General features: G+C 47.2%; 1 protein-coding gene across 1 annotated transcript; it reads left to right on the top strand.

Moving 5' to 3' along the window:
* The first annotated feature begins 13,487 nt into the window (after positions 1-13,487).
* DYNLL1 (dynein light chain LC8-type 1) lies at positions 13,488-17,278 on the top strand. The gene is made up of 3 exons (XM_077294446.1): positions 13,488-13,625; positions 13,767-13,904; positions 16,910-17,278. The coding sequence occupies exons 2-3, from the start codon at positions 13,773-13,775 to the stop codon at positions 17,045-17,047; spliced, it is 270 nt and encodes an 89-aa protein (XP_077150561.1). The 5' UTR covers positions 13,488-13,625; positions 13,767-13,772; the 3' UTR covers positions 17,048-17,278.
* The last annotated feature ends 326 nt before the right edge of the window (positions 17,279-17,604 follow it).

The raw sequence follows: 17,604 nt of genomic DNA, 5'->3' as shown, positions 1-17,604 counted from the left end.
TGTTTACCCTGGTTACAAGCGAACACATCGCTGGATCGCTGTCACACACAACGATCCAGCGATGTCAGCGGGTGATCAAGCGACGAAAGAAAGTTCCAAACGATCTGCTACGACGTACAATTCTCAGCAGGATCCCTGATCGCTGCTGCGTGTCAGACACTGCGATATCGTAACGATATCGCTAGAACGTCACGAATCGTACCGTCGTAGCAATCAAAATGTGACTGTGTGATGGTACCCTTAATGAAATAAATAAACACATGGGGTTTTAATATCTTTATTGTACTCTCATGTCGATGTAAATCCACCTGAAGGGGTTAAATAATTTTACAACCAGGAGCCTGCTAATGCAGCTGCCCCTGCCTGTAAAATCTGGGGAATGAAAGGAATGCAGCATCGTTGACCTTGCGGTGCTGCGCCCCCTGGTGGCATAAATTCATATGAACTGTATCGTGAGAAAATATTCAGAAAAATTTCCACGCTGCGCCCTTTCTGGGGTGGCTGGTAGCAGATGTTTTTAGCTGGGGGGGGGGGGGGGCAATATCCATGGTCCCTCTCTAGGCTATTAATCTATTAATATCTGCCCTCAGTCACTGGTTTTCCCACTCTGGCGGAGAAAACTGCGGGAGCCCACGCCAGTGTTTTCCGTGATTTAACCCTCAATTTTAGCACCTAGAGCTCCCAAATTTTACACACACACTTCTAACATTATTAGTGAGGAATATGTAAAAATATAAGGGATATTAAATGGTTTACTGTATGAAATTGAATTGAATTCAATTGAATTACCGGCTTTTCTGCTATCTAGCTCTGTATGAAATAATATATATATATATATATATATATATACAGTACAGACCAAAAGTTTGGACACACCTTCTCATTTAAAGATTTTTCTGTATTTTCATGACTATGAAAATTGTACATTCACACTGAAGGCATCAAAACTATGAATTAACACGTGGAATTATATACTTAACAAAACAGTGTGCAGCAACTGAAATTATGTCTTATATTCTAGGTTCTTCAAAGTAGCCACCTTTTGCTTTGATGACTGCTTTGCACACTTTTGGCATTCTCTTGATGAGCTTCAAGAGGTAGTCACCGGGAATGGTTTTCACTTCACAGGTGTGCCCTGTCAGGTTTAATAAGAGGGATTTCTTGCCTTATAAATGGGGTTGGGACCATCAGTTGTGTTATGCAGAAGTCTGGTGGATACACAGCTGATAGTCCTACTGAATAGACTGTTAGCTGCTTTTTTCTTGCCATAATACAAATTCTAAGTAAAGAAAAACGAGTGTCCATCATTACTTTAAGAAATGAAGGTCAGTCAGTCCGAAAAATGTGTCTCACTGATATATATATATATATATATACTGTATATATGTTTTCACGAATATTTGAGCCCATGGATCCATTATATGTCCATTTTGAAAGCCGGCGAGAAAATCTCACCGTACGGATGCCATACGGAGGTTTACATGCACAAAATATGCAGCCACACCTTGCCAACGGATGACATGCAGATCACTGTTCAGGGAACATTTCTGCGTATGTGGTCCGTAAAAAGCGGACCGTATTTTTATACGTTGTGTGTGACTTCAGCCTTAGTGATGAGCGCAAGTGCTCGTTACTCGAGTTTGCCCAGGGTGCTTGGGTATGCAAAGTGCGGTGAAATTGCAAAAAAAAGTGCAATCCCACACTTTGTTTTTTTGTTTTTCTTTTTTACTAGATTCCCTAAATGCTAAAATAGACCTGCCATTATGATTCGCCAGGTCATTACAAGTTCATAGACACCAAACATGTCTAGGCACTTTTTTATCTAAGTGGTGAAAAAAAATTTCAAACTTTGTAAAAAAAAAAAACATTGTGCCACTTTCCGATACCCGTATCGTCGCCATTTTTCGTGATGTCGGATTGGGTGAGGGCTTATTTTTTGTGTGCCGAGTTGACGTTTTTAATTATACCATTTTGTGCAGATATGATCTTTTGATCGCCCGTTATTGCATTTTAATGCAATGCCTTGGCGACAAAAAAAACGTAATTCTGGCGTTTTGACTTTTTATTCGCTACGCCATTTAGCGATCAGGTTAATCCTTTTTTTATTGATAGATCGGGCGATTCTGAATGCAGCAATACCAAATATGTGTAGGTTTGATTTTTTTTTTTTTTTATTTTGAATTGGGTGAAAGGGGGGTGATTTGAATTGTATATATTTTTAAAAACATTTTTTTTTTACTTTTGGCATGCTTCAATAGTCTCCATGGGAGACTAGAAGCTGCCACAACCCGATCGGCTGATCAGACCGCCTCTATATAGCAGAATTACTTGCTATGAGCGCCGACCACCGGGTGGTGCTGACAGCAAGCCGGCACTAACAACCATAGAGGTCTCCAGGAGACCTCTGGCTGTCATGCCAACGAACCGGTGACCCACGATCATGTGGCCGGAAGCACAAGTTAAATGCAACTAGTTAATAGCTTCGGGTGGATCGCGATTCCACTTGCGGCTATTCCGGGCACATGTCAGTTGTTCAAAACAGCTGCCATGTGCCGGGAAAGATGGACTCTATATGTCCTCGGAGACTTTAGTAAGTCAAAATAAAAAAAAAATTTCAATTGAGGGTAGGTCTCTATAATAAGGGTGTGCTGAGTATTATACAGAGTCTGAGGTGTGGCAGGTGTGTTATGAACGTCTAGGGTATTAAGTCATCTTCAAACATTGTTACATACCACAAAAACTAATAGACATATTGTTTAACATCCTCAGGCTGAACTGGGACTGTCAGCATATGGACTGCAATGCTTGGGCCGACCACAACTATCCTGATCCCAACCAACAGTTTCATATCTGCCAATGAGGCTGTTAGTTTGAGTCAGGAGACCTGCATTCGGTCTGGACATTACAGCCTGATACAGACAGTGAAATATGGATTTTTGAACTCGGCCTTCACATGTCTCCGGTACGTGTAGCGTCTGTTTTCACAAGTACCCGACACACGTACACACACATTATAATCTATGGGGCTGCCCACGTCTGTTTTTCTATATGGACTATGTGTCAGTGTGACCCACACGTAGACATGTCCATTTTGACCCGCACCAAGCGTGACAAGGACCCATCCAATCTATGGGTCCATGTAAATACATAACACACACAGATGACAAATCCTCTATATGAAAAGTCTATTGTGGGAGAACCCGGTCTAAAGCCCCTACACACAATAGATAGGTGTCAGAGAATTAGGGTTTCAGCCATTGTTCGGCAGGCAGCTGTCTCTCAACTCCTCCATAAACAGGAATGTTTGGCACTGTTGAGCATGCCTGTGCTCTTTACGAGAGAACCGCTGCCAGACATCTCTGATGGCGACTTTTCTCCGGGAGAACAACAAGATCAATAGTCCAAAACTGAAAATGCTTTATCCTTCTCTTCCTCCATATCATTAGGTCTGGATTTGGTATGATACTCAAAATCAAAGTGGAAAATCAAATTACAGGCTGATCCAACTTCAGTGGAAATGTCTCATGACAAGGAAAAGATGCTCAGTATTGTGTGTGGCCTCCACATGCCTGTACATACTGTACAACGCCTGGCCATGCTCCTGATGAGACGGCGGATGGTCTCCTGAGGGATCTCCTCCCAGACGTGGACTAAAGCATCAGTCAACTCCTGGACGGTCTGTGGTGCAACGTGATGTTGGTGGATGGAGCGAGACATGATGTCCCAGATGTGCTCAATCGGATTCAGGTCTGGGGAATGGGCGGGCCAGTCCATAGCTTCAATGCCTTCATCTTGCAGGAACTGCTGACACACTCCAGCCACATGAGGTCTAGCATTGTCCTGCTTTAGAAGGAACCTAGGGCCAACCGCACCAGCATATGGTCTCACAAGGGGTCTGAGGATCTCATAGCGGTACCTAATGGCAGGCTACCTCTGGCGAGCACATGGAGGGCTGTGCGGCCCTCCAAAGAAATACCACCTCACACCATTACTGACCCACTGCCAAACCGGTCATGGATGTTGCAGGCAGCAGATCACTCTCCACGGCATCTCCAGACTCTGCCACATGTGCTCAGTAAGAACCTGCTTTCATCTGTGAAGAGCACAGGGCGCCAGTGGCGAATTTGCCAATCCTGGTGTTCTGTAGCAAATGCCAAGCGTCCTGCACGGTGTTGGGCTGTGAGCACAACCCCCATCTGTGGACATCAGGCCCTCAGACCATCCTCATGAAGTCGGTTTCTAACCGTTTGTGCAGACACATGCACATTTGTGGCCTGCTGGAGGTCATTTTGCAGGGCTCTGGCAGTGCTCCACCTGTTCCTCCTTGCACAAAGGCAGAGGTAGTGGTCCTGCTGCTGGGTTGTTGCCCTCCTACGGCCCCCTCTACGTCTCCTGGTGTACTGGCCTGTCTCCTGGTAGCGCCTCCAGCCTCTGGATGCTATGCTGACAGATGCAGCAAACCTTCTTGCCACAGCTCGCATTGATGTGCCATCCTGGATGAGCTACACTACTTGAGCCACTTATGTGGGTTGTAGAGTCCGTCTCATGCTACCACGAGTGTGAAAGCACAACCAACATTCAAAAGTGACCAAAACATCAGCCAGAAAGCCTGGGTACTGAGATGCTGTCTGTGGTCCCCACCTGCAGAACCAGGGCTGTGGAGTCGGTAAGCCACAGTTGCGACTCTGACTCCTGGATTTTATCAAGTTCCGACTCCGGCTCCAACGTAAATGGCCAATTCGTAACAATAAATTTACTGTTGTAAAATATTAACATTGTGCTTATTCAGTTTCTCACCATCATATAAGTAAGGCCTCTTTCACACTTCAGTTGTTTGGCGTCAGTCTAAATCCGCCATTTTCCTCAAAAAACGGATCCGTTTTTTTTTCGACGGATCCGTTTTTTTCCCCATAGACTTGCATTAGCGACGGATTGTGACGGATGGTCGTCAGTTCCATCCGTCATGCGACGGATCCCTCAAAATTTGGCGGACGTCATCTAGACATTGACGGTCATTGCAACGTTTTTTGTCTCCGTTGAAATGACGGATCGCGACGGATCCGTCGCGTCCGTCATTCCATAGAATGGCCACCTATGGGCGACGGATCCGTCGCAACCGTTATTTCGACGGATCCGTCTCCCCAATCCGGTTTTTCAATTTTTTTCAATTGCGCATGCTCCAAAAAGTATATACAACCCCCGAGTAACGGATCCGTCAAAAAAACGGATCCGTTACATCCGTTTTTTCAACAATTGTGACGGATCCGTCGATCCGTCACTTTGTCGGAAGTGACTGACGCCAAACGACTGAAGTGTGAAAGAAGCCTTATCAGACCACTTAGAGCAAAAACTATATTTATTAGAATACAATTAGAATATAGCAAATAACTTTTATAAACTTTTCTAAACTCTTGTAAGTAAATATGCAATAAACACTGTTATGCAGTTAATAAGAAGAAATCTATAAATTTGTCCTCAGAAAAAGTATTGCCTCTGTCAGATCCTCCTGCATGGATGCCCTCAAATCTGATCTAATTATTTTGAGAGCAGAGAACAACCTCTCTACACTAACTTGGGTTGGTGGCAAAGCAGTAACCAATCGGGCAACATCTCTGACAATGTCAGGATGCAGGGGAATCGCTTGTTGCACGGTTATTTTTGATGAACAGTCAAATTTCTCAATTTCTTTTAGTGCACATGAAAAATTCTGCTGAAATGTACTGGCTGTGTTCTTTGATGGGGATGACTCTTCTTCTATGCGGGAACGCTTTGCACGGTCCTTGTGATCCAAATATTTTTCGAAATTAAATTCTTCATCAGTTGATGAGGGTGAAGATGTGGCAGGACGACCAAATTCTTCTTGTTCCTCCTGACTGTTCTGCAACCCTTTCATCCTTACTGCTATTTCAAACAGAGCTTCTTTTCCTTTAGTTAGCTGTTGATCATCTAGAAGAATCCGATGCATTGGGTCTACATAAACAGCTGCTAAAAGAATGTTATTTTGTAATAGTAGCTCCTCTCTCCGTTTCATTGATGTAGCAATGCCACTTGCAATTAACCCTCCTCTTTGGGACAGGCGAAACATCAGGTTCTTCCACTCCTTTAAGAAAATACCTGGAGTTAAGTCCTCTGCTTGTAATTTTTTAGTCACTGTAAATGGGTGCTCTAGCAATTTTTCCAGCTCAGTCACCTGATTCCACTGACTTTCATTTAGCGTCAGTTGAGGGTTAGCCATGTCTACAAGAAAGGTTTTCAGTTCAACCAAGCGCTGAATCATTAAGTACTGCCCCATCGTGTGGCTTGATCAATAATTGCCCCTTTTCCAGCACGTATCTTCAAAATTGAGTCAACTTTAGGGGTTCTGGCATCAGTAGCCAATTTTCTCACCTTGCCAATCAGTGCAGCATGTCCTTCTTGCAGACTGTCTTTTATAGCCAGCTGTAGCGTATGCACAACACAGCGCATGTGATGAATGAAAGAACGTATTGACACAGTTTCAACAAGATCATCTAAACTATCATGTTGCTGTTCATCTGAAGCAACTTCAGTTTGCTCCTCAGTTACAATACTGTGTTCCTCTATTTCAAACATTTCTGTGTCTGTGGACCAAGAATGTTCTTCTAGCTGCTGGTCACCATCATTACTCTCATTCATTAGCTTAATAGTACTTATCATATTTGAAGCATTGTCAGTTACGACAGAAAGAACTTGCTCTTTTGTTCATAGTCTTGCAGAATGTCTGCTAATGCTGCCAATTTACTGCCAAGCGTCCCTTGAGAGTTTTTTTAAGTTCTTCCTTTTGTTTAAAAGCTTCTTCGATTACTAATTTTCTAATACTCTCTCTCCAGAGAAACACCAAGCTTGCGGGCCATTTCCCCATTCAGACACATAAAAGCTGGTCGTGAAAATAATGAAATAGGCACACTATCCTTTACAACAAGCTCTATGATCTGTTTTTTAAATGTATCTACTGTCATTGTCACAGTAACTTTGTCACTGACAAAATATCTTGCAACTGATGGCTGCTAAGTTCTCTGCTCCTTTGTTTGGCTGGAAGAGCTGGGCACTGGTTCATTGGTTTGGATGCAGTCTTTCTCATTCACTGCTTTCAGTACTTCTGGATGAAAGCGCTGTAAATCTCTCTTTAGATTAGAAGCTCTGGTAGGAGCATTTTTATCTTTGCCTGAATATGCACTGATCTTGGCTTCACAGCATTTGTTTTCGTCTGGATCATTTGTCATACACTGACAGACATAATGTTTTCTATCTTGAGTGATGGTGAAATGTTCAAATACAGCTGATTTAATGTGACGCTTCTTTGACATTCTCAGGTTTTTAATTCTGCATTCACAATCCAAATGACAATTGTTTTTCCTAAAAACAATTGTACAAAATTATTGCCAGGTCGTACAACTGATATAGTGGTCAGTAATACTGTTATTCCTCATGTACTCACAGTTAACTGATGCAACGTTTGTTGAAAGGATAATACTTCTTACAGTCTTCCTCTTCTGAGTAGCAGCTGTGAGATGCTTGGAAGACGCACACCTAGTAAACATCTAGTCTAGAGGAGGAGCTTTACTACTAAGAATTTGCAACACATTTTCACTTTCAGTTTCATACATTGTAAGTAGGGGGGTTGGGGCACCATGAGGTTAACCAAGTATAAGATTAGATAAGGGCAGTGGAGAACAGTGACACACAAGAAGTAAGAAATGTCTCTATCTCCAGCAGAACTGCTTATCACTGTTATTCATAGTTTGATAGAACATATATATTTGAGTAACATTTATAAAATTCATATGAAAGTTCAATTATGAAATATTAATACATTTTTTTTTAAAGCTGGAGTCGGTACATTTCTACCGACTCCGACTCCAACCAAAACTAACTCCGACTCCACGACTCCGACTCCACAGCCCTGTGCAGAACCACTCTTTTATTGAGGGTGTCTTGATAACTGCCAATAATTTCCATCTGTTGTCTATTCCATTTGCACAACAGCATGTGAAATTGATTGTCAATCAGTCTTGCTTCCTAAGTGGACAGTTTGATTTCACAGAAGTTTGATTTATTTGGAGTTATATTCTGTTGTTTATGTGTTCCCTTTAATTTTTTGAGCAGTGTATAATCAGTATATATATATATATATATATATATATATATATGCCTTTCAGGGGCGGACACAGACAGCTTGGGTCCCCTGTGCAGGAAATGTGTCTGGGCCCCCATCCTTTTAAGGTGCCAAAGAAGATATATAGCCACACACACACACACACACACACGTGTATATTACATAGTCTCCTTTATTATGTATATTGGCTTCCCTTATTATACAGTGCCCTCTCTTATGTACAGTACCGTCCCTTACATATTGGATTTTATAGAGCCTTGTTTTTTATTACATACCGTCCTGTCTTGTTAGCTGTATAATGCAATGATGGTTGAAGGAGAATGGGAAAGCTTCTTTTTTAAAGGAGGAGCTGATGGACTAGTTGTCTGGTCACTGGCTCCTCCATCAGCAGTCATTTTATATCTAAAAAGAGAGGGGACTATGTAATAAAAGAGGGAGCTGTGAATAAGAAAAATAACAAGAATGCACTATGTAAGAGACAGCACTGTACAGAAAAGCAGAGTAAGCTATATAATAAGGGATGGCACCATATATAACTAGAGAGGATGGTACGTAATAAGGGACAGTGTTATACAAAATTATTGCCCATTCCACCACCTCCATCATTGCCTCCTCCCCACCACCCCCATCATTATCCTTTTCACTGCCACCATCATTGGCTTCTCCCCACCACCCCATCATTACCCATTCCAGCACCTCCATCATTTCCTCCTCCCCCACCCCATCATTGTCCTTTCCACCACCATCATCGTCTTCTCCCCCACCATCACCATCATTTCCTTCTCCCCCACCATCCCCATCATTGCCCTTTCCACCACCTCCATCACTGTCTTTTCCCCCACCACCCCATCATTGCCCATTACATCGCCTCCATCATTTCCTCCTCCCCACCACCACCCCCATTATTGCCCATTCACCACCTCCATCATTTCCTCCACCTGCACCACCCACATTATTGCCCTTTCCATCACCCCTATCATTGCCCTCTCCATCAACCCAATCATTGCCTTCTGCCCCATCACCCCCTTCATTGCCCTCTCTGTCAACCCAATCATTGCCTTCTGCCCCATCATTGCACTCCCCCTCCACCAACACACACACAGACACACAGAGCACCATTCACCTCTCTACACACACACAAGCACACACACCTCACCTCACCTCTGAGCAGTGCCCATAGGACCGCACACCTGACATGAAGGCCATACTGCAGCAGGGCCCATAGGACCGGACACCTGACATGAAGGCCATACTGCAGCAGTGCTCATAGGACCGGTCACCTGACATGAAGGCCATACTGCAGCAGGGCCCATAGGACCAGACACCTGACATGAAGGCCATACTGCAGCAGGGCCCATAGGACCAGTCACCTGACATGAAGGCCATACTGCAGCAGGGCCCATAGGACCGGACACCTGACATGAAGGCCATACTGCAGCAGGGCCCATAAGACCAGTCACCTGACATGAAGGCCATACTGCAGCAGGGCCCATAGGACCGGACACCTGACATGAAGGCCATACTGCAGCAGGGCCCATAAGACCAGTCACCTGACATGAAGGCCATACTGCAGCAGGGCCCATAGGACCAGACACCTGACATGAAGGCCATATTGCAGCAGGGCCCATAGAACCAGACACCTGACATGAAGGCCATACTGCAGCAGGGCCCATAGGACCGGTCACCTGACATGAAGGCCATACTGCAGCAGGGCCCATAGGACTGAACACCTGACATGAAGGCCACACTGCAGCAGGGCCCATAGGACCAGACACCTGACATGAAGGCCACACTGCAGCAAGGCCCATAGGACCGAACACCTGACATGAAGGCCACACTGCAGCAGGGCCCATAGGACCGGACACCTGACATGAAGGCCATACTGCAGCAGGACCCATAGGACCGGACACGTGACATGAAGGCCATACTGCAGTAGAGCCCATAGGACCGGACACCTGACATGAAGGCCATACTGCAGCAGGGCCCATAGGACCGGACACCTGACATGAAGGCCATACTGCAGCAGGGCCCATAGGACCGGACACCTGACATGAAGGCCATACTGCAGCAGTGCCCGTAGGACCGGTCACCTGACATGAAGGCCATATTGCAGCAGGGCCAATAGAACCAGACACCTGACATGAAGGCCATACTGCAGCAGGGCCCATAGGACCGGTCACCTGACATGAAGGCCATACTGCAGCAGGGCCCATAGGACTGAACACCTGACATGAAGGCCACACTGCAGCAGGGCCCATAGGACCAGACACCTGACATGAAGGCCACACTGCAGCAAGGCCCATAGGACCGAACACCTGACATGAAGGCCACACTGCAGCAGGGCCCATAGGACCAGACACCTGACATGAAGGACATACTGCAGCAGGGCCCATAGGACCGGACACCTGACATGAAGGCCATACTGCAGCAGAGCCCATAGAACCAGTCACCTGACATGAAGGACATACTGCAGCAGGGCCCATAGGACCAGACACCTGACATGAAGGACATACTGCAGCAGGGCCCATAGGACTGGACACCTGACATGAAGGCCATACTGCAGCAGAGCCCATAGAACCAGTCACCTGACATGAAGGACATACTGCAGCAGGGCCCATAGGACCGAACACCTGACATGAAGGCTATACTGCAGCAGGGCCCATAGGACCGGACACCTGACATAAGGCCATACTGCAGCAGGGCCCATAGGACCGAACACCTGACATGAAGGCCATACTGCAGCAGGGCCCATAGGACCGAACACCTGACATGAAGGCCATACTGCAGCAGAGCCCATAGAACCAGTCACCTGACATGAAGGACATACTGCAGCAGGGCCCATAGGACCGAACACCTGACATGAAGGACATACTGCAGCAGGGCCCATAGGACCGGACACCTGACATGAAGGCCATACTGCAGCAGGGCCCATAGGACCGGACACCTGACATGAAGGCCACACTGCAGCAGGGCCCATAGGACCGGACACCTGACATGAAGGACATACTGCAGCAGGGCCCATAGGACCGGACACCTGACATGAAGGCCACACTGCAGCAGGGCCCATAGGACCGGACACCTGACATGAAGGACATACTGCAGCAGGGCCCATAGGACCGGTCACCTGACATGAAGGCCATACTGCAGCAGGGCCCATAGGACCGGACACCTGACATGAAGGCCATACAGCAGCAGGGCCCATAGGACCGGACACCTGACATGAAGGCCACACTGCAGCAGGGCCCATAGGACCGGACACCTGACATGAAGGCCACACTGCAGCAGGGCCCATAGGACCGGACACCTGACATGAAGGCCATACTGCAGCAGTGCCCGTAGGACCGGTCACCTGACATGAAGGCCATATTGCAGCAGGGCCAATAGAACCAGACACCTGACATGAAGGCCATACTGCAGCAGGGCCCATAGGACCGGTCACCTGACATGAAGGCCATACTGCAGCAGGGCCCATAGGACTGAACACCTGGCATGAAGGCCACACTGCAGCAGGGCCCATAGGACCAGACACCTGACATGAAGGCCACACTGCAGCAAGGCCCATAGGACCGAACACCTGACATGAAGGCCACACTGCAGCAGGGCCCATAGGACCAGACACCTGACATGAAGGACATACTGCAGCAGGGCCCATAGGACCGGACACCTGACATGAAGGCCATACTGCAGCAGAGCCCATAGAACCAGTCACCTGACATGAAGGACATACTGCAGCAGGGCCCATAGGACCAGACACCTGACATGAAGGACATACTGCAGCAGGGCCCATAGGACTGGACACCTGACATGAAGGCCATACTGCAGCAGGGCCCATAGAACCAGTCACCTGACATGAAGGACATACTGCAGCAGGGCCCATAGGACCGAACACCTGACATGAAGGCTATACTGCAGCAGGGCCCATAGGACCGGACACCTGACATAAGGCCATACTGCAGCAGGGCCCATAGGACCGAACACCTGACATGAAGGCCATACTGCAGCAGGGCCCATAGGACCGAACACCTGACATGAAGGCCATACTGCAGCAGTGCTCATAGGACCGAACACCTGACATGAAGGCCATACTGCAGCAGGGCCCATAGAACCAGTCACCTGACATGAAGGCCATACTGCAGCAGGGCCCATAGAACCAGTCACCTGACATGAAGGACATACTGCAGCAGGGCCCATAGGACCGAACACCTGACATGAAGGCCATACTGCAGCAGGGCCCATAGGACCGGACACCTGACATGAAGGCCATACTGCAGCAGGGCCCATAGGACCGGACACCTGACATGAAGGACATACTGCAGCAGGGCCCATAGGACCGGACACCTGACATGAAGGCCACACTGCAGCAGGGCCCATAGGACCGGACACCTGACATGAAGGACATACTGCAGCAGGGCCCATAGGACCGGTCACCTGACATGAAGGCCATACTGCAGCAGGGCCCATAGGACCGGACACCTGACATGAAGGCCATACAGCAGCAGGGCCCATAGGACCAGACACCTGACATGAAGGCCACACTGCAGCAGGGCCCATAGGACCGGACACCTGACATGAAGGCCATACTGCAGCAGAGCCCATAGGACCGGACACCTGACATGAAGGCCATACTGCAGCAGGGCCCATAGGACCGGACACCTGACATGAAGGCCATACAGCAGCAGGGCCCATAGGACCGGACACCTGACATGAAGGCCATACTGCAGCAGAGCCCATAGGACCGGACACCTGACATGAAGGACATACTGCAGCAGGGCCCATAGGACCGGACACCTGACATGAAGGCCATACAGCAGCAGGGCCCATAGGACCGGACACCTGACATGAAGGCCATACTGCAGCAGAGCCCATAGGACCGGACACCTGACATGAAGGCCATACTGCAGCAGGGCCCATAGGACCGGACACCTGACATGAAGGCCATACTGCAGCAGGGCCCATAGGACCGGACACCTGACATGAAGGCCATACAGCAGCAGGGCCCATAGGACCGGACACCTGACATGAAGGCCATACTGCAGCAGGGCCCATAGGACCGGACACCTGACATGAAGGGCCCGGTGTGCCGCATGCTACAAGCAGTGGGGAGTTATTACATAAGACGTAACACCCAAAGCATCATCTCCGTGCAGCAGCATCCTGCCTGTACCGGTGTTACCAAGGAGACGCCGCCAGAGGAACAATCCCGCCAGTTACCGCACGTGTCTCTATGGAGACGGACGCCAATGCGCGGTGCATTTCGGGTTGAAACAGAACGCAAAGGAAAGACCCGGGAGCTGATTTACTAGGTAGCCAATGGAAATACGTGTGGGTGAGAATCTGACCACTCAGGAGCAGCGTGGGAAGCAAGGCGGTAAGTAATAGAGGCTGCAGTGCGGCGCGAGGCACTGTGTGGAAGGCACGTCGCGGGAGAATAATCCAGGAAAGTGCCGAGGTCTCGCCGAGTTATTAGACGCTGAGGAAACCACCGCACACAGTAAGTGGAAGCTCCATGGCGGACTCACGTCTTCCTGCCACTTCTGGACTTTGACGTGGCTGAGTGTGTCACCGGAGTGTAGCACCGGTGCGGCTGGGCATGTGGTGGAAGCGACACATACTGACTTCTCTCTAATTCTAGGCAATCATGTCTGAGAGAAAAGCCGTCATCAAGAATGCCGACATGTCCGAGGAGATGCAGCAGGACGCCGTGGAAATCGCCACCCAAGCCCTGGAGAAATTCAACATCGAGAAGGATATAGCCGCCTGTATCAAGAAGGTGTGTGTGTATATATGTGTGTGTGTGGGGTATGCCTGCTTCGTGTGTGAGGTTCTTATGGCCCGCATGTGTGGGGTAACTCTGGCGTGTATGTGCTTGGTATATGTGTGTGTGGGGTAAGGCTACGTTCACATTTGCGTTGTGCGCCGCAGCGCACAACGCAAACAAAAACGCAGCAAAACGCATGCACAACGCTGCGTTTTGCGCCGCATGCGTCGTTTTTTTCATTGAATTTGGACGCAGCAAAAATGCAACTTGCTGCGTCCTCTGCGCCCCGACGCGGGCGCCGCAGCGCCGCATGCGGCGCAAAACGCAAGTGCGCCGCATGTCCATGCGCCCCCATGTTAAATATAGGGGCGCATGACGCATGCGGCGCCGCTGCGGCGCCCGACGCTGCGGCGCTGGCCGCAAATGTGAACGTAGCCTAACTCGTGTGTGTGTGTGTGTGTGGTTCTTATGGCCCGCATGTGTAGGGTAACTGGTGTGTATGTGTGGGGCACGCCGTGTGTGGTATGCCTGCTTTGTGTGTGAGGTTCTTATGGCAAGCATGAATGGGGTAACTGGTGTGTATGTGTGGGGTAACTCGTGTGTGTGGTTCTTATGGCCCGCATGTGTAGGGTAACTGGTGTGTATGTGTGGGGCATGCCGTTTGTGTGGCACATGTATGTGTGAGGTACTTCTGACTCGTGTGTGTGTGTGTGTGTGTGTGTGTATATGTGGAGCACGCCGTTTGTGTGGGGCATTTCTGTAGTTCCCATATTGTCGCTCCCATGTGCTTGGTCACACGGACACATTCCCAAGTTCTCTTTTTAAGTGTTGCTTCTGGAACTTTTCTCATTTAATGTGTGTGACCATGTGGTGGGGGAGGGATGTTTTTTTTCTGTGTGTGCACAGATTTGGTGTAGATAAAATGCAGTATGTTGCACTCCCAGCAAATGAGTGTTCGGAAATCTCAAGTACACTGCTTTTTTTTCCTTGGTTGCAGTCTGCAGTATTTCTCCCATCCTAAAGAGTAGCCAGTGTTACATTTTGAGTCCTCAGTGGCTGGTGCTTTTTCAATGGCTAACCAAAAAGATGGTAACAAATGGCCGCTTTCCCAACTACTCGGGTCTCTTCATCAGGTGGAGTATAACAAAAAATCTTAAGAGACCAGAGTAGTCTGGAAAGCTTTACCATCTTTTCAGTTAGCCATTAAAAGGTATCAACCACTGAACTCTGAAATTGTAATATTTTACTTGCCATCTTTCCTTCTAACACAAGGCTTTGAAGGAGAATTTTCTACTGTAACTCCTGAACATGTATACGTAGTCTTTAAGGGGTTGTCTGGTCTTAAACGGCAGACTTGTGAATCCTGACATCACACAATCTGCAAGGATTCTCCAGTGTTGGTGCCGAGAATGGCTGTCTTATAAGTATACTACTCCTGGCTACATTAAGAGTACCGTATATACTCGTGTATAAGCCGAGGTTTTTTTTGTGCTAAAAACTCCCCCCTCAAGTCATTGTCCCAGAAAGACTGCAGGGGAGGGGGAACAGTGGGTCACCGAGGCAGGAGCCGGCTGCAGCTAAAACCTGTGCCCACTCCTAAATAGAAATGAATATTCACTGCCATGGCAGTGAATATTCATTTCTCATAGGCTATATGCACATTGTGGATTTCCTGCTGATCCACGTTTTTTGTGGTGCAGAAATGCTGCAGATCTGCAAGTGACTAACAGTACAATGTAAATTAATGAGAAAAGAAAAAGTGCTGTGCTAATGGTGCAGAAAATTCTGTGTGGAAACACTGTGGATTAAATGAAGTAGCATGTCGCTTCTTTTTTGCGGATCTGCAGCGTTTTTGTACCCATTCCATTATAGAAATCCGCATGGGTAAAAAATGCAAGAAATCCGCAGCAAATCTGCACAAAATCCACACCTGTGTTTTCTGCCAAGAAATGCAGAATCCGCACCCAAAATTCCTAAGCCTAATCCACAATGTGTGCACATGGCCTTATAGCATGCAGTTGCAGCCGCTGGCTACCAGCACACATCCTACATATGGTACCTTTCCTGCGCGAAATGCAGCGAGGGCGTTCTGGCCGGCGCCAGCAGCAGCTCTTCCTGCCGAGCCATCATGTGTCTCCACTCATTAAGGTAATGAGTATTGATGTCTCTCCATTCCCATAGGCATGGGGAGCCATGCATATGGGGATGAGGGGAGCCATGCATATCCGGCTTATACTCTGATCAATACGTTTTTCGTGGCAAATTTAGGTGCCCAGACTTAAACTCGGGTCCGCTTATACTTGAGTATATACGGTACTATGTTTCCTGCGTCGCTCAATAGGAGTGCATTTAATGTGGCCTGTAGTATGCATATCATACTTGCGGTCACATGACCACTGAAATCTGAGAATTATTATTATTTATTGTTATAGCGCCACTTATTCTATGGCGCTTTACATGTGAGGAGGGGTATACATAATAAAAACAAGTACAATAATCTTAAACAATATAAGTCATAACTGGTACAGGAGGAGAGAGGACCCTGCCCGCGAAGGCTCACAATCTACAAGGGATGGGACACAAGTCAGCAGTCATATTGACTGCAGACTTGTAGTTTAAGAGCAGACAACCCCTTTAAATTGATGTCTGCCCTGAACCTTCTATATATCTCATGTATTTAAAAGGAATCTTGTTGCCAGGTCTTTCCTACTACCATCTGAGAGCAGCATGATATAGAGGTGGAAGCCCTGATTCCAGTCACCTATTGTTTGCTGCAGTTTACATAAAATAATTTTTCTGCAGATCTAGCTGAGCTCTGTATAACCTGCCTCCGCCACAGATTGGCAGCTGTGTACACTGCATATATTTTCCTCTCCAAAGCTACAGCAAAATAAGGGATGTTTTGCTCGAATCCAGATCTCTGCACTACATTTACGTGGCTCTTAGGTGGTGAAATCTAGTGACAAAATTTACCTTTTTAATATTTTTGCTTTTTTTTTTTTTTTTTCTCCTTCTAGGAGTTTGACAAGAAGTACAACCCTACATGGCACTGCATCGTGGGCAGGAATTTCGGCAGCTACGTCACGCATGAGACCAAACACTTCATTTACTTCTATTTGGGCCAAGTTGCGATTCTTCTATTTAAATCGGGATAGATGAACCTGGATCAAACAATGGACTTATGAAATAGTCAGGTTTGGGGAAGCTATCCCTTTCTGCCCAACTGTACTTTGTGTTACTGGGACTCAGATATGCGTTTACAGATTTGCTTTGATACTGGTGATAAAGAGATCTTGGAAAAAGAAATGGAACTGTATTTATTTTGTAAGTTTTCTTTTTCTAAACCTTAAAAAAAAAATAAATGCCCAATTACTTTCTTTTTACAATGTCTGTGTCGAATAGCTATGTGAATTTGTGACTGACTTTGTATGGAGTATGTAATCCGGACCCTTAGCTCGCCAGTCATCTGAGAAGCTGTTGAGTTTGGGTCAAGAGACGAGCGGCTGGTGTGTATTTGGACAGTGGATGTCAGACTTGTGTTTAATGTTGTCTTTGTTTTAAACTGCTTTGCTTCCTTCTTATTTAGAGGCATCCTGTCATATAGGAAAAAAAGCTGTTGATCTTTAAGCTGATAGTGCCCTGAAGCAGCACAGCTGCCACACTAAAGGTACCTTCACACTGAACAATTTAACAACGATATCGCTAGCGATCC

This window comes from Ranitomeya variabilis, chromosome 1 (genome assembly GCF_051348905.1).
Source record: "Ranitomeya variabilis isolate aRanVar5 chromosome 1, aRanVar5.hap1, whole genome shotgun sequence".
Classification (NCBI taxonomy): domain Eukaryota; kingdom Metazoa; phylum Chordata; class Amphibia; order Anura; family Dendrobatidae; genus Ranitomeya; species Ranitomeya variabilis.
The sequence above is the reverse complement of the archived record's forward strand: the minus strand, read 5'-3'. Positions and strand labels throughout refer to the sequence as shown.

Coding starts and splice junctions, on each gene's coding strand:
- DYNLL1 (XM_077294446.1), top strand. CDS start 13,773: ATGTCTGAGAGAAAAGCCGTCATCAAGAATGCCGACATGTCCGAGGAG. Junction 13,905..16,909: donor TAGCCGCCTGTATCAAGAAG/GTGTGTGTGTAT, acceptor TTCTCCTTCTAG/GAGTTTGACAAGAAGTACAA.